We start from the raw sequence: 21,776 nt of genomic DNA, 5'->3' as shown, positions 1-21,776 counted from the left end.
GGCCGGGGCGGGGGAGCTGCACCTGCCTCGGGGCAGGGAGGGTGGGGACCTCGCTCCGCCTCGGGGCGGTGACACCGGGCGCGGTACCCGCGCACCGTGCGGCTGCCACGGAAGTCATCAGCGTCCTGCCGGCCGTCCCGCTCCTGCTCCCCGCTGGAGGGGCGGATCGGTTTTGCCAGCAATTCAGTACCTGTGCTGCGGCCGGTCCCCGTGACACCGCCTGCAACCCGGAGCGGATGGCGGGGTTCGCACGGCCGCCAGAGCCGGGAGCGCCTGGGCTCTGGCTGCCGCACCGATGGCGGTGCAGGGAGGCACGGCCACACGCGTAACAGCCGCGACTAATTCAGGTCAGGAATGGACAGAATCACAGAATGGGTAAGGTTGAGCGCTCCAACCTCCCTGCTCAGGCAGGGTCATCCCAGAGCACATTGCACAGGTGTGCGTCCAGCCAGTTCTTGAATATCTGCCGTGAGTGAGACTCCACTACCTCTCTGGGCAACCTGCTCCAGTGCAGTCACCAGCACAGTAAAGAAGTTCTTCCTCATGTTCAGGTGGAACTTCCCGTGCGTCAGTCTCTGCCCATTGCCTCTTGCCCTATTGCTTGGCTGAGATGACCATTCTTCTACCCAGAGGCGCTGGCTGCATCCTTTCAGCACGCCTCCCGTGGAAGTTTATCCACCCCTCGGCAGCGGGGCGCGGAGGTCACGCCTGGGAAGCGCCTCCGCGCGCAGCACCGGCCGGGGGCGGGGCCGGGGGCGGGGCCGCGGCGGCCGCCCGGACCACGTGACTCCGCCCCCCCGCGCTCCCGGGTCATATGCCGGGGGCGGGGCGGGCCCGCGCGCTGCTGCTCCGGCTCCGCGGCCGCTCCGCGCCTGTGGCGGCCCCGACCCGCCCGGCCCCGCCATGTCCCCCGCCGCGCTGCTCCGGGCGCTGCCGCTGGCCGCGCTGCTGCCGCTGCTGCTGCTCAGCCCGGTGCGGGCAGTCCGGCAGGTGCGGAGGCCCAACGTGGTGCTTATCCTCACCGACGACCAGGACGTCTGCCTGGGCGGCATGGTAACCCTGCGGCGGGGGGCGCGGGGCCGGCGGCAGCGCGCTGAGGGGGCGGCTCGCCGCCCGCCCGGGTCCGTACCGGGCTGTCGGCGGGCGCGGAGTGGGGCGAGGGTCGCTCCGGGTCTCGCTGGGCCCAGCCCGCAGCCGGGTAGGGGCTCACTGAGGCCTCAGGCCAAGCAGCCCCGGGAAAGGAGCGTCACGGTGGGGCTGCCGCGGGTGGGATGAGCCGCTCTGCGGAGCCGCCGGGGTGCGCTGGGGCCGGGGCCTCTCTAGAACAGCCGCTGCCGATACCCCTGTAAACTCCCCGCACTTGTGCTCGCTTGTGCCGGCTTGTGCAATCGCTGTGGCCACGCCAGGCCCTAGCGAGAAGGACAGGGCACTCTTAGCGTCTTGCTGGGGTGGTGCCTAAAATCTGTGGTGCTGGGCCTTTTTCCAGGCAGCCTGCTTCAAGTCCCTGGCTTTACCTGGCATCCTTGCATTTTTAGCTGATACCTATTGATGCTTTATTTTCAGACCCCCCTAAAGAAGACTAACACTCTTATTGCCCAGATGGGAGTAACCTTCGTAAATGCAGTAAGTGCTTGTATTAATGCTCTGAACCTCTGAGGCGTGAGCATTTATGTATTTTGTGTCTTAGGTCGTCTGAGGTCTCAAAAAATGGTATCAGTTTTATGAAACCTGTAAATATGGATGTGGGGTTTTTAAAATTCAATTGCTACCTACGTTCAGGTCTCGAAATGAATATAACTTAAGGTGATGTTCACAATCTGTAGTTTCGCTTTCTGAAAGCACTTATGCTCACTTCCTTAATCTGTAAAGTAAAACTGCGTAGTCTGACTACTAAAAGAAGCTGCTCAAAACTTTCATCAGCTTCATGCATGATGAAAAGTCACTTCACTCTTTTCATATTCTAGTGTACCTCCATAGCTAAATAATAGAGTAAGTCAATGATCAAACAGAATTTTAGTGGGTTCTTGCCATGTCTGAAAACCATGTCCAGTCTGGTAGTGAGAAGTTAAAGGGCATGTGCTGCAGAGACCTGAAACTGGTTTCATGTGCAGTTTTTTGCTAGTGAAAATACTTCAAATATAATTCTGAGTGTCCAGAAAGAAGTTGGTTTTACTGTTGGTGAACATATTAATCAACCTATTAGCTGATATTTGCAAAACAGAAATTTTGACATAAAATTGTTTTACTATCCCTGTCTTAAATCTTCTTATTCTGTTTTTCCAGTATGTCCCCAGTGCACTTTGCTGTCCCAGTCGAGCTAGCATTTTAACAGGAAAATATCCACATAATCATCATGTCGTCAATAACACTCTGGAAGGGAACTGTAGCAGCAAGTTATGGCAGAAGATTCAAGAACCGTACACCTTCCCAGCACTGCTCAAAGCTATGTGTGGCTATCAAACATTCTTTGCTGGAAAGTATTTAAATGAGGTATTTGATGTTTGTTTGTTTGTTGGTTTTTTTTTTTTTCATCTTTTGTTGTAAGAGTTAAATGTCCACTGAGGCAAATTCATCAGGAGAACAGATATTTTCAGAACTCTTTTACAGCAGTTACCCAACATTTTATTGTTGAGTCACTAGTATATGTGTGCTTTAGGTGTTTTGGCTTTTTAACTAGGTTATAGTTTCTGGTAGTTCATAGTAAGATGTAAAATTCAGCACTGAAAGCTGTAAGGCTGTGTGTTCCTCTTGAGTGATGGAATTGGATTAGGAGCTATATGAGCTCCATAACAGCATGTTTTCTTTGCATCTCATGGTGGCAAATAGTGGTATAATGAAACAATGGAACGTGAATCTTCATAGCCAGGCACAAATTTGTGTCTGCTGATGTTCCTGAGGCAGCAAGGGGAAGGGAAGCTTTGCTGGCTTCCTCTGAGCATCACTTGACTCAGCAGAGTCTCTCATGCCTGCAGTTAGGCGAGCCACGTAGATTGGAGAGGGCTGCCCTGAGAAAACCCGTTGTGTTGCTCTAAGGCACCCTCTGTTTTGAGTTTGGCACCGACTCAGCAGCTACTTTCCCTATTTTGCTGTCTTAAAGGCTAGTTGTTGTAGATTATTTGGCACCGAGGTGGCAAGAGGCTGGTGTTACTTGAAGTTCCTACCCCTGTTGGGGGAGGATGAAGGGAGCTGTTGGTCTGTGTGGCATTCTCTTTAGTATCTTGTGAATTGTTATCACAAGTCCTGCAAGTGTCTTGTCACATGGATGTTTTGATCACCACTCGTTATTTGATATGTACACTATGTTCTCCAGGATCTCTGCATATTTTCATGTGCAGAATGGAGCAGGGAATAATATTTAAATTTTACTGGTGATTGCTAAGCTTTTAGTTACTGTCTAGTTATTGAACCCTGGCTTCTGTAACAGGCCCTACATGAGTTTTTATATGCATATATATGTGGTTTTTCCCATTCTGAAATTGAATTTGGCTTAACATGGTTTCTGAGTAGTGTTGAATAAAGCACATGAATATGAAACATAATGTCTAGCTTTGATTCATCATAACTGAAACTGTGAGTCATGATCTCTCTTTTTTCAGTATGGAGCAGAGGATGCAGGGGGAGTAGGTCATGTCCCTCCTGGATGGAGCTTTTGGTATGCTTTGGTATGTGACTTTTCCTTTTTTTTAACAACTTAATTTTGGTTGCTTTATAATCCAACTCATGTTCTAACTTTACTGGTCATGAAAGAGCAGGAAAAGAGCATCTAATGATTTAATGCAAATTTTCTTCTGCTTTTTCCTTAATTGTACATCAGATCTGTGGCTTTTACAGGGGGTACTCCTATTGAGTGCCTGGAGGAAAAACAAGCAATTTGTAAAGCCAAAGTAGTGGGAGATAGCATTAAAACCAGTTTTGTTGATGGAGACCACTTTTGAGAATTTTTGCATTATCCTTATGGCAAATGATCATAATCTACTTGACAAATGCTTGGAGGCAATTAATTTGGGTTATTTCAAGTAATCAATGTACATGTTTGCATAAGTATCTATGTCACTTTTCTTTTTCACAGGAGAAAAATTCAAAGTACTACAACTATACTCTCTCAGTAAATGGCAAAGCACGAAGGCATGGTGAGAACTACAGTGTAGATTATCTCACAGATGTACTGGTAAGAAATTTTGCAATGTGTGGTACAGAAACTGCTTATAACCAGATCATGCCTTGTGCTGGGGACTTGGGAAAGGCTGAGCTAATTTGTTAGGCTGTATTAGTTGACAAATGGACAATTGTACTGTTGTAAGGGTGGGTGGGCATTTATCAGCAAAGTAAGACTCTGAGTATATTTAGAAATGACAAATTTATATTTGAGCTGTGAAGAGGAAAGGGATTCCAGCTGGCCATTTGCTAGCCAGTAGCCTCACTGAGGAGTTAATACTGACTGCTGTGCTGCAGGAGGAACAGGTAGGCAGAAATTTAAATTACTTTATGTGAGGATATGTTTCATTATAATATGCAACTTCTGCAACAGATTAACTGGGCCAGAATTTCAATTGGAAGCATGTAAAAATAAACTTCACACCATGTTTTGTTTCTTAGGTATTATGATGTGTTATTATCTTGTAGTTTCCAGCTCCAACAGTCTGGTAACTTGTAAATATTAAAACCTAATCAATTCTTCATACTGTATGAGGGCAATGTGTAGCTGATCAGGGGAAGTTTTAGCCTCTTTATCTACATAAAATAGAGGTAACAAAGATGTTAGATCCTTTAAGGAAGAATGGAAGAGTTACTTTTGCTCTCTTAAGGCCCTGTTTGGCATGTTGCAGGAGCTGTGGGCGAGGGAAGTGTCCCACAGCTGCCAAGCTGGAGTCATAATTTGATGTGTTGTTACAGTGTATAGGTTAGCACTCACAAAAACTCTTCTCTAGAAATGTCTCCTTGTTCAGTCTTGTGGTGTTTGACTGAGACCCTGAGGAGTTTAATTCCACTGGCTGCTCAAATACAGACAGCTGCTCACTAGCAACAGCACTGGTTGATGTTTCTCAGGGTACTGAACAGCTGTCTGATTAAATTTAGATTTAAATTGTCTAAAGCTAGATTGGAATTGATAAGCCAGAAGTGAGACTATCCTATTACTGGCATTGTACTGGGTTTTTTGATCCTTCAGCAGCTCGTAAGCATTTTGTCCAACAGGTCATTGTTGCATAAACCGCTTATTTGTGGTATGTTACCTATTGATACAGCAGTGTATTATGATTTTCAGTGTGTTGCCTTCTACTTTCTTCCTGTAATTACCAAACATCTATCCAGCATTTCAGAGACCGTGTTTAATTCATTTGCTGGGCAGTGCACAGGAATAAATTGCTTATGCAAAGTTCCTGTGTTGCGTGATGTGATCCTCAAGCTTTCTTGTCTAAGGGCACCTGGGTACTTGAGTCTGGTATTAAGCATCCAAACACCTGAATCTTTTTACTGCACTTCTCACATGTTGCAGTTTAAGCTTCTAATGAAATCAAAGTTGGCTACGGCTATGAGTTTCTGAATGGTTCTTATCCTTTCTTGATTCTGCTGACGTGTAACTGAAGTTGAGCCCTACTTGCTTAGATGTTAAATTTAGAAGGAAGGAAGGGGAATTCCTGGTGCGTTGGTTTTTTTTGTAGAGAAAGAAAAGGATTTCCAAAATTAGCTATACTAATCAGGCAGGAGGAAAATGTTGCAAAATTTGAATACTGAAGAACTCATCTACAAGTAATATTTTTGAAGCTTTAAAATTAAAGGCTGACCTAGAAGAAGTGAAAATGGAACTCGCAATTTCTTCTAACTTGCTTCTTGAAATTGTGTATAGACTGAAAGGAAAATGAAAGTGCAGTGGTGTGAGTGAGTGCATTTTGGCACTGTTCTTCACCAAACCTTCTGTCTTCACCCCTTGTAATCTTGCAGCTTGCTGTAGAATGAGCATAGGCTAGAAACAGTGGGGCTGAATTTTTTTTTCAGAACTATTGCTATTTCTGAAGAAAGCTGAAGCTCTTAAACTGGGGTCTGTCAGATGGGATCTTAAAGTCTCTGACTTGGACTATTTTGAAGAAAGCTCTGATTTTACTTGATTGAACCAGAGTATAGGTGGACTTTGTTGTACTTGGAATAGGCACAAACTTCTGACGAGCTTTCCAGGTCTAATTAATGCAAGGGTCTGAAGCAGAAAGTCATTTGAAGATGTAAGAAAAATGATTTATTTAACATGAGCCACTTGGGGTTATTTTTATTATGAGCTGCTGTTCTAGACATTTGTAGATGAGCAAGCAGTAAGTTTTTGAAACAGTTTAGATGTCTGCAGTATTAGAAGATCTAAATAAGTTATGAATGTCTAGTTTGGATTTGTCAAATAGTTGCTGTTTTCCTTTGAGGCATGACTTTTCTTCTACAACAACACTCTTCACAGGCCAACATGTCATTGGACTTCTTGGAGTACAAATCTAATTTTGAACCCTTCTTTATGATGATCGCAACCCCAGCACCGCACTCCCCTTGGACACCTGCTCCACAGTATACAAAGAGTTTTCAGAATGTCAGTGCACCAAGAAACAGCAATTTTAATATTCATGGCAAGGTAAGCTAACTAGCAAGAACCTGTGTAGGTTATTCTAGTTTGTGAGAGCAGAAGGCAGTGGCCCTGACTTGCATGTTAGATTAGAATAGGCGAGTACTATGACTACTGGCTGTCCAATCATGTTAAATCGGTGTGTGTCAGGGTCAGATAAGTTTGTTGTGACTTTGAGATATTTGCACGCTAATGTCTTGTAAAGAAAAACAACGTAGTGGCGAGAGTGATATGGTAGTACAGTGGAATTACGATTGATAAAGACAAAAAGTGAATTCTGTGTCCCATTTCTGGACTCTTCTGAAGCTCTTAAAAATGTCTTATGATTGTTCTCGGTATGTTCAGGGGAGCACATAGGTAATGTGCTACTCAAAGGCTTGGGTGAAGAATGGCAAGAGCCCTGTCTTCCTTCACACATCTGCTTGTGGATGGGGGCAGTCCATTCCTTGAGCTCATGGCAAAGCTTCCCCGAGGTGAAAGCATGTCAGATTTATCAGAGGACTCTAGAATCATGAACCATGGGGCCCAGGGTTAGTAAGTGCTTTGAAAACTTGTTTGCTAAAATAACCTACTGTTACAAATTCAGACATCTTTGTGATAGGGCAGTACCTTCCACTGCCAGCAAATATGGCCAGGTATGGTCTAGTTCAGACTAATCTGCTGCAATTTACTCTGACAGTATGTAAACTTCAAAAGCAGTTAATTTGGTGAAAACTTACAGAAGTTTTGTATTTTTGATTCAAGTAATATAAAATATAGAACCCATTGCTGTTCAGTGCTCATTTATTTCACTTCAAGATTTGCTTCTAATCTTAAGACTGAGATAATCTTGCCTAAATGCCTATCAGGAGCCCAGTCATACCTCAGGGCACTGTGACTCCTGTAGTACAGAATGAGACTTGTTTTTAGCTGAGGACTGTAGCTTGCAAAATAACCATGTGCTCATCAGTATGATAGAAAAACATGAATGAAAAGACAGAAAAGGTCTGCAGGCAGTAACAAATACTTTAGCCCAATCTTTTTAAGTTTCAAACTAGAGAGTGGGAATCAGACTGAGATTTTGCCTTCCATAAAGGGATTCCAGATTTTGTCTTCAGACTCCATTACTGTAATAGAGCGCTTTTAAAATGGTGATTTAGAAGTAACTTGACCAGTGAAGTCAGCAGCTAGCAAAATATATGCTGTGGAGTTCCCTTATGTGGTGTAAAAGCTCTGCATATGTCTGTATAACACAGAACAAAATGCTGGACTTAGTGTTTGGCCATTAGTATCTGTGGATTCAGCAGTTTGACTAGAGGAACAGACTAGCATTACCTTCCTTCCTAGACACAGCTAATGTGCATTTCTGCAGCTGGCAGTGTTGTAGTCTTGAACCACTTCTTGTGGTTTCAAGCCGAAGTAGTCTTGAAACTTCAGTGTTTTCTAGAGCTTCACTGTTCTCCAGGGCAAGCATGATTCCTACAGTAGCAGTAAACATATAAATAGGCTAAGACCCTCGCTGATGTTGTAATGCTTGCTTGACAGTCTTGGATTGTACAGTCTTGACTCCTAAATAAATGTTGCCTCACTCCATTATGTTGGATGTGGGCAAGGGCTACTAAGAGGAACCATTTAGGCAGAAAATAGGAATTAAGGTCTTGTATATGTCACCGGTCAGAGTCTGAGTTTAACTTCTGCTTTGGATCCTCAGCTAGAAATTACATGAAATTATCAGCAGCTTGGATTCCCAAGGAGCATTATTAATATAACGAGTTTTATCTAAGCTGTTCTAAAAGAGAAACTGATTAAGATACGTGTTGGGTATCTCCCTTGCATGCCTTGTTTTTCCTGCAAAAATCAAAGCTCAGCTGTGTTCTGATTCTTGCAATACATTGTATATTGTCTGGATCTCCTAAAATTTCTCCAAGAATGGAGCTTAGGGAGGCAGCAGGATTGGTGGACTGCTTTGTATATAAGGGCTGAATGAGACGTGACAGGGAAGCAGATTTGAGAACTCTTGAGTGTGAAGTTTATTGAAATCCGTAATGGTGTTTGAGCGCTGTGTGAAGTTTTTGAAACTTCAGAGAAAGGTAAGAAGAATGAAATACTCAGAGAGGAGGATTCTGCTGCACTAGGTTGCCCGAGTTACCCAGTGTGGTTGTGCCTTACAAAGCTCCTCTCCTAAGCACAGCCCTCGTGAAAGGTAGCTGGTGCACTGGTGATGTTGCCAGCTCCTTTGTTCTCTGAAAAACTTCTGCTGAGCTGAAGGTAGGACTTGTGCTGTATTTCCTTACTTTTCCTCTCTCAGCTGAGATAGACTGTCTCTCTCCAGAGAATTGTTTTACAACTACTATAAAAGAAACAGATGAATACAACAGAATTAAAGTAAACTGGACATGTATTAAGTCTCCATGCGAAAAATCTTTCCTTCTGTAGTCAAGAGCAGAAAACAGGGGAACTGAGTAATTGCAAGAGATGTGAGTCCCTAAAGCCTGATCCCTTCAGTCATTTGCTTGTGACCGGAGGGAAATTGCATAACAAGATGCTCTACACAGAGGAGTGACCACCTAAATACAGGCTTAAGCTGAGGGTGATGAGTGGGTCATCTCTGACCTACTAAATGAAAAAGTGTAAAGCTGCCCTGACATGACTGTATTCTTTGTTCTGATCCCCACTAATACTAACTTTCAGGTTGTTCACAACAGACTTTCCCATGTATTTGTACAGCAGGTGACCCAGCTCAGACTGGTCCTTCAGTGTGGGAGTATCACTTTTTATATGAATTACATCATCTCCCTTACTTTGGGGGTATAGATGAGGAAAGAAAGGGGCTGTTTCTGAAAGTCGGGAATACATCTGGAAGAATCCATGATGCTGCAGCTAAAGAAATGCTCTTGCTTTGGAGTCAAAATCTAAATAAAATAATAATGTTCTGTTCCATTCAGTAGTCACCAGCCCTAATTTCTTAGTTCTTATTTGAACTCACTTGTTTATAACTTAAGTAATTCTAATTGCTTTGGATGCAGGAGCTTTTGCCCACCTTGCTACCTGTTGAGATACTCACCAATATTAGTCCCAAAAGTACCTCACTTCTGACAGCCAAGTCCAATATTACAATGGTGCTCAATCCTTCACATTGTTTTCCTCAGAACTGTCTTACACTATCACACTTTTAGCTCTGGGAGAGCCTTCCCTAGATCCTTTCACAATTTTCTTCCCTGAACTGCTTTGAAAAGATCCATATCTGCTTTCTTCTCATCAAGGGCTGAGCATAATGGAGCTGTAATGTATCTTACTCTTGAAACAGATTTTACATGAACCAACAGGGAAAACCAAAGTCAGGTCAGTTTGATAGCATTGCCTGACATTTCACAGGAATTGTTTTTGTAATTGCTCTAAGGCTTAAAACCTGACACTTCTGTCATGCTCTAATCTTTGTTGTTTTTTTCTTTAGAACAAGCACTGGTTAATTCGACAAGCAAAGACTCCAATGAGCAACTCTTCAATACAGTTTCTTGATGATGCTTACAGAAAGCGGTAAGAATTTTTTTGTTGCTTAAGGTTTCTTTAAGAATTTGTAAGGTGTGGATTTTTAAAAAAAGTTGTAGTAAGTCTGACAATTGATATCATATTACGTCTAATAACAATCAATATCAGATTACCTCTGGTAGTTCTCTGGCACTTGTCTCAGAAGACCTCCTGACTTTGTTTACATTTTGCAAATAAACTTTGGCTTCAGAAAGTGTTGCCAAGTGTTCACAAGTGTTGTCATTATTTGTCACAAAAAAGACCAATTGTACTTGGTCTCTCTATTGCTTTTCTTTCCATGCACCACAGGGTTTTATGAAAAAAACGGCCTTACCTTCTACTTCACTTAATTTCTTAAATTTCTTAAATTATGTACATCAAATGTAGTTGATCTGTCTGCCAACTAATCTGATTTACTAATCTTTTCTCTCAGTCTGTACATGGGAATGCTTGACTGACCATGGGAGGTGCTAGATTCCTTTTTCTAAAGAGGATGTGGGGACTAATGTGCAGACATGACTTGTTCCCTTTTTTAATGGAGAGCAAGGGTATTTGCTTACACCACAGATGTTTTCTTAAGTTTTGAAACAAACATTACCTAAAGTGTTGATCTTCATTTTGAGCAGTTACCAGGCATTATCTTGTCACTTTGGAGATGGAAACCCAAGGTTTTTAAGACTCTTGCTTTATAAAACATGAAGGTAAAAATTATGCAACAAAATTTTAAGCCAAGAGACAGCAGAATCTAAGAATTGAATAGCTGTAGTTAATTCAGCATGATACTAGTCCATAGGGTAGTGGAAGCAATCACTTTTCTCAACAGCAAACCCAATGACAAAGAAAAGAACTTGTAGCTGTCAAAGGCTTTAGATACACTGAAATAATGGACCCTAACATTACATGAGTAACACAAAAGAGCTGGTACAGTTTTCAAGCAGAAGGGATCCTATAAAGACAACTAAATTCATGGTTGTTTTGCATTTTAATATTAAACTACGTATAAAGAACTAATAACAAGTGACCTTGCAAGAGATAACTGTCACTGTGATGCTTCAAGGTTGGTCTTCACTGTATCCAAATAAGAAGTAATCAGCATTTTGATATCTTTCACAGACACTACAGAAATCAACAAGAACTGAGGGTAGTCTATTTCTGTCTTTAATTGCAGCCTTAAAAAAAAGTGTAGTAGTCTATGAAGTTTGTTTTCAGAATTTGTAAGCAAAATAATTCGTTTACAGTGCATATACTGCTGACTGGAAGCAGGGTATAAATGCCCTACTTACAGTCAGGGTTATTCCAAATTTTTCACACTCAAATGTGAAGTACTTTGTTTCTGTTTAGGTGGCAAACTCTGCTGTCGGTAGATGACCTGATAGAGAAACTCGTGAAGAAATTGGAAGTGAATGGAGAGTTAGACAACACGTACATCTTTTACACATCAGACAATGGCTTCCACACTGGTAAAATTTTCACTGCTTAGTGCTTATTTGTAGAAGATCCAGGAATTGCATAACCTTCCACTCTCATGACCACTCCAGAAAATGGGAACAGCAGCTATGGAAAACTATAGATGTGAGAAGTACTGATTTGAATTGCAAAACAATCTGGAGTTGCAGTGTAGGGTGTTTGGGATTTTGTTGTTGTTTTTGTTTGGTTGTGGTTTTCAGCATTAATTTCTACCAGTGTGTCCTGGTATGCATAAAATTAGGACAGAAATAAAGGAAGGGTCTCTGTGTTCTGTAGGAAGAGTTGGTATAAGAGGGTTATCAAGTAAAAATCTGTCAAAAATCTGTCTGTGTCATGTTGTACAACTGAAGGTGCAGTATCTAAGCTGTAAACTTTGTAAGATATGGCTTATACTTTGAAGTTATCTCTTCTGTCCTCCAATTTGTTAATATAGTTCAGGTTAACAACCTCTCTTCTTTAAAAATGGGCTGATGGCAATTACATGCCCATAGCAGAGGGGATGGAACTAGATGATCTTTGTAAGGTGCCTTCAACCCAAACCACTCTATGGTAACACAAGGCTGATAATGTAAACAAGAAGCCATTTAACTTTTTCCATCTTCTCTCGTATAGGCCAGTTTTCATTGCCAATAGACAAACGGCAGCTCTATGAGTTTGATATCAAAGTTCCATTGCTAGTTCGAGGACCAGGGATAAAACCAAATCAGACCAACAAGGTGAGAAAGAAGTGAAATCACAGTACAGATTTATTTTTAATGTTGTTTCACAGTTACCACTTCAGCTGCTAATTTGTTGCCCTGCATTTATATGTATCCATTAAATGAAATACAGAGTGGTAGCAAATGCAAAGATCTCCTGTTAAGAAAGCTGTCTGTTCCTGCTTGAATCAAAAGGCCACAAAAGCAAATTACTCACTTTCCAGATTCCCTACCGTTGCTTTTCAATGTTTCAGGGTCTATTAGCCCATAAAAATGAAATTAGGTAATGTTTAGATGCACCTACAAATATGAGTATTTAAAATAGGTTCTGAACTTCTGAAGTTAAGTTCTTCTCATCCTGCAGATGCTTGTTGCAAATATTGATTTGGGTCCCACTATTCTGGATATTGCGGGATATGACTTGAATAAGACCCAGATGGATGGGATGTCACTGTTGCCACTGTTGGTAAGTAGGGACACGGATAGTAACCCATGATTCTTGCAGGGGTAGTTCTTCAAAGTCAGTGTTACTTCCTTTGATAGATTAGGATGACTTATAACCCAGATTCTTCCTTTGATGTTGTTTTCAAGTGGGATGCTCATAGCTGACTGAAAAAAGTAGGTATGTTTAAATGCAGGTGTATTTTCATAAGCACTACAACTTTCTGGTCATGTGGAAAGCTGTGTCATCCTTTGGATAATTCTCACATTTGTAATAATTTCTGTTTTGAAGCCTGTATTTTGTTTCCACCTTGCATTCTCCTTCCCTTTTTCCTTAGCATTTCTCAGCATAGGAATAGGAGAAACGCAGACTGTTCTTATTAAATCTTTGGTTTGACTCCATTTTCAGTAGAACTGGTGTTTCCTGCCAAACTATTCAAGAGTGCATGTGGTTTTATAAAGTAAACTTGACCTTTCTAATAGGTGAGCAGAAGCCTATTTAAATAAAGCTGCTTGCAGGTGATCTGTTTAGTTTTAATTAAATTTAGTCTATAAATTGAAGGCAGCTTACTTGGAAAGTAAGCTTGGAAAGATAATCCAGACTTAAAATGGTGCTTTGCTCATTAAACCTTGTATTCAAACTTAAGCTGTTCTTTAGACAGAAGCGAGTAAAAGGCACCTGTTCTAAATTCTGGTGGAATCAAATTTGAAACTCATTGTTTTGCTGCATATGCCTGCAGTGGTGCTGTATATTAACTGTAAGCTTTCATCATCTTCTGGCTTTTAAAATTCAGCTACAAATAGACCAGCTTAAAATCTAGTTGTTTCTTAAAGCTGTTTCTTTTTTTGCTTGGTTGGTTTTTAGCCAAGGGTACCTTTTTCCATCTGTTGTGATAATGTGATACAAATCAAAGGGAAACAGCCTTGTTGCAGGGATCTTGTCTGTAGGATAGTAGTACTTGGCTAAATGGCTCCTACTTGGTATTAAAGCCTCACAGGAAGGTGTACTAATATTTTTGGAGTTTAATCCTTGTCTTCCAGTTACACAAGACCTTCTAACATAAAGCTAATTATTTAAGACTGATACTGCCTAGCAAGCAGTGGACAGTGTTAGTGTTATTCCAAGCACGGAGAATTTTTGTCTATTTCACGGTACAATAGATACTAAGTTATGTTAACGTCTTGTAGAGAGGAGACAAAAATGTCACGTGGAGATCAGACTTCTTGGTGGAGTACCAAGGAGAAGGATACAATGGCAGTGATCCTACCTGTCCTGGCCTAGGACCTGGAGTCACAGTAAGTAAGACAAGCTCTGTTAATATTAGGAAATAGCTGCTAAATTAAACATGTTTGCTGTGTGGGCTAACCTGGTTCTGTATATAAGCTCCCAGTGTGTTGGTAAGCAGGATCCAGCTCTGTAGCTCCTGTGCAGCATTTGAAAATTGGAAAGAGATGTCCAGCCATGTGGAACTGATGTGTCCATGTGACAAAAAAGATCACAAAAACCCTTTCAGTGGGAATCTATGGAGCCTCAGGGCTGGAGACTGATGCAGGAAGGTGTGGGCTTAAGTCAAGTGTGTGGCAGTGACATAATGTTCTTTAAACTTCCAGTAACCTTATTGCACAATTCTTGTCTATGATTATTATTTAAGTCACTAGTAACTCTCTAAATTGAAGCAGGTTTGCTTTGCTTTACTAAAGTATCCCATTGGTGCTGTCTTCAGTGGTGTGTTGTGCTGTTCTCTTCTGTGTACATACATTGCTTCCCAGACAAAATGCACTTAATCACAGTCATTTTAATAATAACACCAAGTTTTTGCTTAAAATCCCCAGTGGAAATTTGCATGTGTTAAATTAAGACCTGGGTGTTCATCTGTTAGCTGCAGTTAGCAGGAGCTGCTGCAGACCCTAGGAAAAGTTCATCTTCTGCCCTGAAGTTTTTGTTTGCTGCTTGCTTCACAGCACTGCTTCCCAGACTGTGTCTGTGAAGATTCCTATAACAACACATATGCTTGTGTCAGGACACTGTCAGCTTCCTGGGATCTGCAGTACTGTGAATTTGATGACCGGGAGGTAAGTCTGTCTGACTAGCCGATGTCAACTGTGCACAACCTGTGTTTGTCTGTGCTCTTATCAGCTCTCAAGGTTTCCATGAAGTTCTCTGAAAAGCAGACTGGCATTGCTTGCAGGATAAACAGTGAAGTACTTATCACCTATTGAGAATGTTTGACCAAAACTGTAGCAGGGTTCTGGGAAGTACGGAAAAAAAAGGATGTGGGAGGGGAGTGAGGGCTAAACTATGGTTATTACCTTCTGGTGTCACCTGACAGCCTCACAGGGAGCTGTGCTGGACTGGTTTCAGTTCTCTCTCTTAGCCTAGTTCCATGTAGCAGTCTCTTTTGAACAACAGGTATTTTCTGATACCATAAACACAGCAGAGGTACAGTGCTGAATGCAGCAGTGTTCAACTCTTTTACTTGGGAAGACCTGAAATTCCAGGTTAATAATTTCTCATCTATTATTTGCTTGTCTGGCAAAAACAGCAGTGAAGTTACAACTGTGCGAAAGGTCTCTGACCTTATCTCGTGTAGTTTGGGTATAAGGGACATAACGTGCCCCCTTCAGAGGCTGCTCAGGTCTCACTATGGGAGCACATGCTTGTACGTACAAAAGGTGGTGTGTCACGGGGCTGATCTTTAGTTGTGCTTGTTTGCACTCAGCTGCTCCAACAAGGAGCGGCTGTGTGCAGTTTGAAGCAGTTGAGTCACAGATCTAAAAAGCTGTGCTGTCAGCAGCTGTGCAGGCACTGCATGAACAGCAGGTATGCCCAGTAACATGCACCACACAACATGTTGCATGGTAGTCTACAATGAGCAACTTAAGCCAGGGGAGGAAATCCCACAAGATGTTTTTGCATTTAGATAGTGTGAAAAGCTGTACAGGAAACCAAAATATCAATTAGCAGACCCTGGACTTTGGTTTTTTCCCCTTTCTGACAAATTATGATCAAGTTAAACCAGTCTTGTCAATTTCTTTGTAAAAATAGACTCCAAAGTTGACTCAATAATACTCTTTATGCTGCTTTGAGATTTTTCTACTAAGAAGGTATGGCTGTGGCATTTTTGGGTCACTCTGCATACCTGAGCTAGGTGGAATACAACCAGCAGTATGGGAAAGGTGCAACAATGGCCTCTGTAACCTTGCAGTGAACCTTGTAAGAAAAAGGCCAAAGTCTGTCCAGATATGTCTTTATCAAAGTTAGACACAACTCAGCCAGTTTTTATCAGTATCATCTGCACTCGGGCCTCCTACTCTAGCACAGGCAAAACCACAGCTAAATTCTTGAGATACTATTGACCAATATTTGTCCCACAGAAGTGTCTAGAGATTTAATGTACCAAAAAAAAAAAACCTGCCCTAAAATCCTCCAGACAAAACTCAAAGTACATGCACACAGAATAAGCTTTTTCTGTTTGAGGCTGTAGCATACTTGTATTCAGCTATTTTGTACATGAAGAAGTTAAGACACCTCTCTGGGTCTGATAGCTTTAAGTATCTAATGAGTATAGAATGTTGATGTGATGGTCATTAAATTACATTATTTTGAGATCCATTAGTGAAAAGACTGCCGGCTTAGGCAAGGCCTCTTACTGTAGTCTTACAGTCACAAGACAAATGTTGGAAAAAAATCTGTGGCAGTTGAGTACTTTAGGTGAAAATAAAACTTTTCCAACAAAACTGTGCTACTGCAAAACTTTGCTTTGCTTGCACACTGTCCTGTCTTTGACCACGTAGCTGCATGGCTGAACACAGCCTCGTGTGGGGCTGCTGCAGCGGAGTTCAAACTAACATCTGAGACTATGTGCTGCCATAAAGCATTCTTCTCAAATAATATAACTGTTAATTAGCATTCAGGACGTAATACAGGGCAGGAACTTTCTTCTACAGGTGTTTGTGGAAGTGTATAACTTGACTGCAGATCCACACCAGATCAATAACATTGCTAAAACAATTGATCAAGAAATTCTAGAGAAGATGAACTATCGACTAATGATGCTGCAGTCCTGCTCAGGAGCAACGTGCCGTACACCAGGTGTCTTCGATCCCGGGTAAACACTGATCCACTTCATTACTGTAACACTTCTAAATATAACTATGCATTTTTTAATTTGCCTTCTACAGGGGGTATTTATGATGGAATATAGTATTGTCATTCATACTGTTTTTTTAATAGAGATGCTTTCTTGATGCTTCTATTTTTTAATGATTAATCTATATTTTAATTTACCATGTATCATTTTGATGATATGAATACTAGTACTTTAATGTTGTCAGATACTGTTGACTTAGTACAACTGTACACTTCAGCTGTTCTGAGCAGTCAAGAGACTGACCTCAGGTTTGCCTGCAAACCAGGAAAAGTACTGCTGGTTTCTGTAGGCAGGTATCCAAGTACTAGCTCTGATTGCTCCCGGAGGTGCTGTTCACAAGAACATTTCCTGCAGGACCTGAGCTGCCTGTATTAGCTGTTGGAAGTAAATAGCACTTTGTGCTTCAAAACTCAGTCACTGATCATTTACAACAAAGCTTTTTTAAGCAGTATTTTAAGTGTCCTTACTGTGTCCTTAAAGTGCTACATCATAAGTTTGTCATCTAACAGCAAAGCTTTTCTGTTAGAATGTAGCTCCTGAATGCTTGATTGTTATACACGCCCCTATGCTGCCCGTACATTGTAAGCTAGGGTTTATTTCTTTGGAGATTCAGCTTTTTGGCTGCATGTTGTTACAGTTTATCTGTTGTGACAGAAATTGTCACTGCTGTGTACTGCTGAGGAAGCAGCTCCTCACATAGCCTTGTGCCAGAGCTCTTCTAGCACAAAGCTCTCTCTAGAAGTGCTGGTCACTGCAAGCCAAGCAGCTCACACTGACTCTGTTCCTCTCTCCAGGTACAGGTTTGACCCACGGCTCATGTTCAGCAATCATGGCCTACGGGCTCGGAGGTTTTCTGCACAGTTCTTGTGAGACCCTTAAGAGCCTCTTGCAATGGGCTCCTACCAACCAGTTTCTCCAGTGACTGCAACAGCTCTGTCTCTGTTCACTTTCGCTGATTACAGCTGGAAGACTTTTAACGGGCTTTTCAAACCCTGTTTGGAAGGAACCCCTTGTCTTTAGCTGGTTGCCTTGTGCAATATATATATTTTACAGCTGAACTCTAACTGTAAATTGTTAGACACAGCTAATCTGTCTTGCTCAGATCGTTGATTGCCACCTTTGTCTTTCAAGTACCTTTTCATATCACAGGCACAGAGGTGAACCTATGTCTATGAATCTGAACAGTTTATTTTGTTCTAAAAAATAAATAAATGTGTATTTGAGTCAGGTTAGAGAGGCAGGTGCTATTGCACAGTAATGCTCACCCATATTCAGTGTCACAGACCTTCCTAAAATCTATGCTTAATTATAGGTTTCCTGTATTGAGCTCCAGGCTGTTAAGGACAATAGCAAACTAGCCCAAATGAGAGTAGGAGGGCATTAGTCAAAAGTGTAGAATCTGACTAGCAAGTGTCTTGTGCGGAATTAAAATCCATCTACTAAATAGTCTCTTTCAATGAGACTATATTGAGATGAGACCAATGAGTTTTGTAGGACAGCTTCGGTAACTTGCAAACAAGAATGTAATTTCAGCCTCCTTCTGGTTTTAGATGCTGGGCTGGGTTACTATGTACTACTGAAAAACCTCTTAGGGTTTTAGACTGACTTCCTAGCGAGTTAAGAGACTGCCGAGACTAACAAGTATTCAAGTAAGTGTGCCTGTGCTTTGAGCTAACTCTTAAGTCTGTTTTTAATACACAAACAGATATAAATAAATAAAATCCAACAACTGGGGCACCACAGTAGAAGTGATCTGTTTCTAACCTCCAAATGTCTTGAATTGTCTAACTTCTTCTGTCAATTAGATTCTTGAAGGTAAATTATTTTGAAAGCAACTAGGTAAAAATAAATCATAGAATCATTGCTCTCTAGACATTAGGCTAAGAGCTAGTTTAGGCAGTTTAAATGCTTGTTAGGCAGTGTTGCTTTTTGGTTGAGACCTAACTACTTGGAACCTGCAAAAAGTGGCCTTCACACCAAAGGGTCTGCATGTCAGAAGTCACTTGGTTCCCCTCCAAAAGGGTGATGCCTTTTCAGCCTTCTGATTAGACTTATCTGAAATGCAGCCATCATGTGCACCCAAACTTGAGTATCTTTCTAAATCTTGAAAAACACACAAACTTTCATTACCATGTAACTTCTGTGTAGATTAACTGGCAAAACACCATCTGGAAACACTGAATTATGGATCTTCTGCAAGACAAGTTGTGTTGCTTGTGGGCAAATCAACTCTGTTTACAGGCATGATAATCATTCCCTTGTCAAACAAACTGTAGCAAAACTATTTAGTGTTCAGCTATTTCACATCTCTTACCCCAGTAGAGAGCATGGTTATTTCAACTAATCATTAAGTACACAACAAATTATGACTCAAACCTGCATACCCCAGTGTCTAGATCCACCAACTGGATACAAGCAATGCTACAACAAAATAAGTTGAACTTTCTTGGCTTTTAATTCTGAGGCACAGAAGTGCTTAATGTAGCTTAGAGCTGCAAGCTTCTGTGGTGGTCTACAGGTTGGATTTTTATAGAACTTTTGTTTCAAATCTCTCAGAAGTGACCAAATACTTGGAAGAAATAAAAAAGCTTGAAAGGTAATGTTTCAACTGAGGCATCTGTATAAATGCAGAGGGTTTTGGATATTCAGACTCCTTACATGCTTTCAAAAACTCAGGACTTTTTTTTTTTCCTCAATTACAGCTGTAGCTTTATCCTGCTTTTTGTTTCTCAAGCTTTAGTATTGGCCATCAGTATCCTTTATACTCTGTTTTGTTTCTAGAAACCAAACCAAAGTTGTTCATGCTCTCAAATGGTTCATGCATGAACCATTGAGCAATGGTTCATGCTCTCAACCATTTCTCATGCTCAATGGTTGAGAGCATTGAAACCCATGCTCTCAAGGGTTTTCTTACACACTGAGCTCATGCAGGTAGTGTTTTGCTTGGAGAATTCTAGCAATTCAGACTTGTTCTTTGTTTAAACTTCATTTTGGTAGCTGTGTGGAGCCTAGTTCGAAATAGATTGACTGCTGCACATTAAACCCTCATCAGTCCTATCAAATATGGGTCATACATCCAGTCTCTGCTTACGTTTCAGTGCAAGTAATGTGTGTTCTGTTGCTCCTATTAGAAAAAAAACTTTGTTATCGGTACAGAAATATAACTCTAAAACAGTCTTTTCTTAAAGTGATTTAAAGCCCCAACAAGGACACTTTCTTTTGAATGTTTTATTTTTTGCCTGATTAGTAATATGAAAGTTGACAATTGATGCAGATTATTCAGTATGAGTTGCCAGATGTTTTACCCAAATTAATACTCTTGCTGTCTGCACATACCTGTAAAGCATTTAATTCCAAGGCTCAGTAATTTAACACAGTCACAGTCAGAGAACCTATAATCTGATATACATAGTAACTGTTGTATTAAACTGAAATTCAGAATTAATCAGTCCTTACTTAGTGGTTTAGGAGAATATTTGATTCATTCCCACTTTTGATAAAGACTTAAAAATTGTTAAGCATGTAGGTAAAGGAGTAACAGGAACCAAGAGCTGCCTGCTTTCCATTGCATTTAGAACAGTTTACCACTTGTGTCTGTTGCCATAAAGCAGTTCATTCTGAGTATTTTTACAGCCTCAAATTAACAGTGTTAATTGTTATTCTTGATAATTTAAAAAACCACTATGAAGGATCTTTGACTCTTAGCCAGATCTAATTCCCAACTAAGTTATTTTAAAACTAAATGGTCTTTCTGGATATTCCCTTTCATGTGTCAACCATGGCTGCATCTTTACCTGGTTATGGAAGGCATTCATGTTAAATGTAGAGTTTTAAAAAGGGCCTTACTGGTACAGAGTTGAGTTTAAATAAAATGTGATCATGCTTTTTACTTTTTTAAAAAATCATTATTATTAAAAACAGAGCTGTGATTTTTTTTTTAATTATCTGATCTGGTAAAGTAGATACTATACAGGGAGAAATACAATGAATAACTTTGTTATGTTACCCTAAAGCAAACCAACATTCATTATTATCACTTCGGCATAAGTGAATACAGCCAGTACCTGCTTACCCAGCATGGGCCCAGAAAACTGGGCTTCTTCATTTTGGGGAACGAAGGTGTAGCAGAGACATGTACATGGAAACACAAAGCAGGTATAATATCTTTTCAATTAAGTTAAATTTGAGACTGATTCATCACGCTGATTACAGTATGTGAACATAATGAAACAGCCGCCATTTACTGTGATTCAATTAAAATGAATTTTCTTTGTACGTCTCTCTGTATGTGAGCATACTTTGCTGTAGCATGTTGTGAGTATATTTCTGCTGTTTTGAACATCTGTTTAGAAAGTGCCCTTCCAGAGGACCCTGTTCACTGCTGCACTTTTGAAGAAAGAAAAAATAAACTGCCTGTCAAACTTCCTATCTTTGTTACTGAGCTTGAGTTAAACCTTCCTACAGGAATAAGCTGTGTCATGTGTGTAATGGCTGAATTCCTATTTTATGAGCCCCTAAAAGCCTCTGCTGTACTTCCTAACAAGGGCTACTTCATATGGCCATGGGGAATCCTAGTAGTGTCTGGCAGGGCACCACCTGATTGCTTTGCACCAGGAAGAAACCCTGAGGTGAGGGAACAAAGTGAAATGTAACCTGTACTTGCTTGCATTTCCTTGGAAACTGGCGTAGTTGAATAGATGGAAAACAGAAAGCACAATGGAGAAAACTGCTGTTTATAATTAAGTGTAGTATGTCCTGCCCCAGGAAAGAGGAAGAATAAAATCCCACGTGAGGCTTTTTCCAAAATGGGAACTGTGACCAACAATAAGATACATGCTACTTCTTCACCTCAGTCCCTGTTACAGAGCTGAATTTCTCGGACAATTCTGTTTAAAAGTACTACATACATTTACT

General features: G+C 41.2%; 1 protein-coding gene across 3 annotated transcripts; it reads left to right on the top strand.

The window, feature by feature from the left end:
- Positions 1-339: 339 nt before the first annotated feature.
- Positions 340-18,553, top strand: GNS (glucosamine (N-acetyl)-6-sulfatase). Of its 3 annotated transcripts, none has more exons than XM_068190131.1 (14): positions 340-375; positions 1,564-1,623; positions 2,284-2,490; positions 3,597-3,662; positions 4,070-4,168; positions 6,440-6,607; positions 10,032-10,114; positions 11,447-11,565; positions 12,185-12,288; positions 12,635-12,736; positions 13,900-14,007; positions 14,674-14,784; positions 16,660-16,820; positions 17,657-18,553. In XM_068190131.1, exons 1-14 carry the CDS (start codon positions 355-357, stop codon positions 17,730-17,732), a joined length of 1,485 nt encoding a protein of 494 aa, XP_068046232.1. In that variant the 5' UTR covers positions 340-354; the 3' UTR covers positions 17,733-18,553. The 3 variants fall into 3 exon arrangements, with proteins under 3 accessions (XP_068046232.1, XP_068046231.1, XP_068046230.1); XM_068190130.1 differs by lacking the exon at positions 340-375 and adding an exon at positions 818-1,053 and having other exon boundaries at positions 17,663-18,553; XM_068190129.1 differs by lacking the exon at positions 340-375 and adding an exon at positions 819-1,053.
- The last annotated feature ends 3,223 nt before the right edge of the window (positions 18,554-21,776 follow it).

This window comes from Anomalospiza imberbis, chromosome 5, assembly GCF_031753505.1.
Source record: "Anomalospiza imberbis isolate Cuckoo-Finch-1a 21T00152 chromosome 5, ASM3175350v1, whole genome shotgun sequence".
Classification (NCBI taxonomy): domain Eukaryota; kingdom Metazoa; phylum Chordata; class Aves; order Passeriformes; family Viduidae; genus Anomalospiza; species Anomalospiza imberbis.
This window is presented reverse-complemented; position numbering and strand designations above follow the sequence as displayed.

Excerpts from the sequence above, each read along its gene's own strand:
- GNS (XM_068190129.1), top strand. The coding sequence starts at position 904 with ATGTCCCCCGCCGCGCTGCTCCGGGCGCTGCCGCTGGCCGCGCTGCTG. Across the intron at positions 3,663-4,069 it reads GGAGCTTTTGGTATGCTTTG|GAGAAAAATTCAAAGTACTA; the intron begins GTATGTGACTTT and ends TCTTTTTCACAG. Across the intron at positions 4,169-6,439 it reads ATTATCTCACAGATGTACTG|GCCAACATGTCATTGGACTT; the intron begins GTAAGAAATTTT and ends CACTCTTCACAG.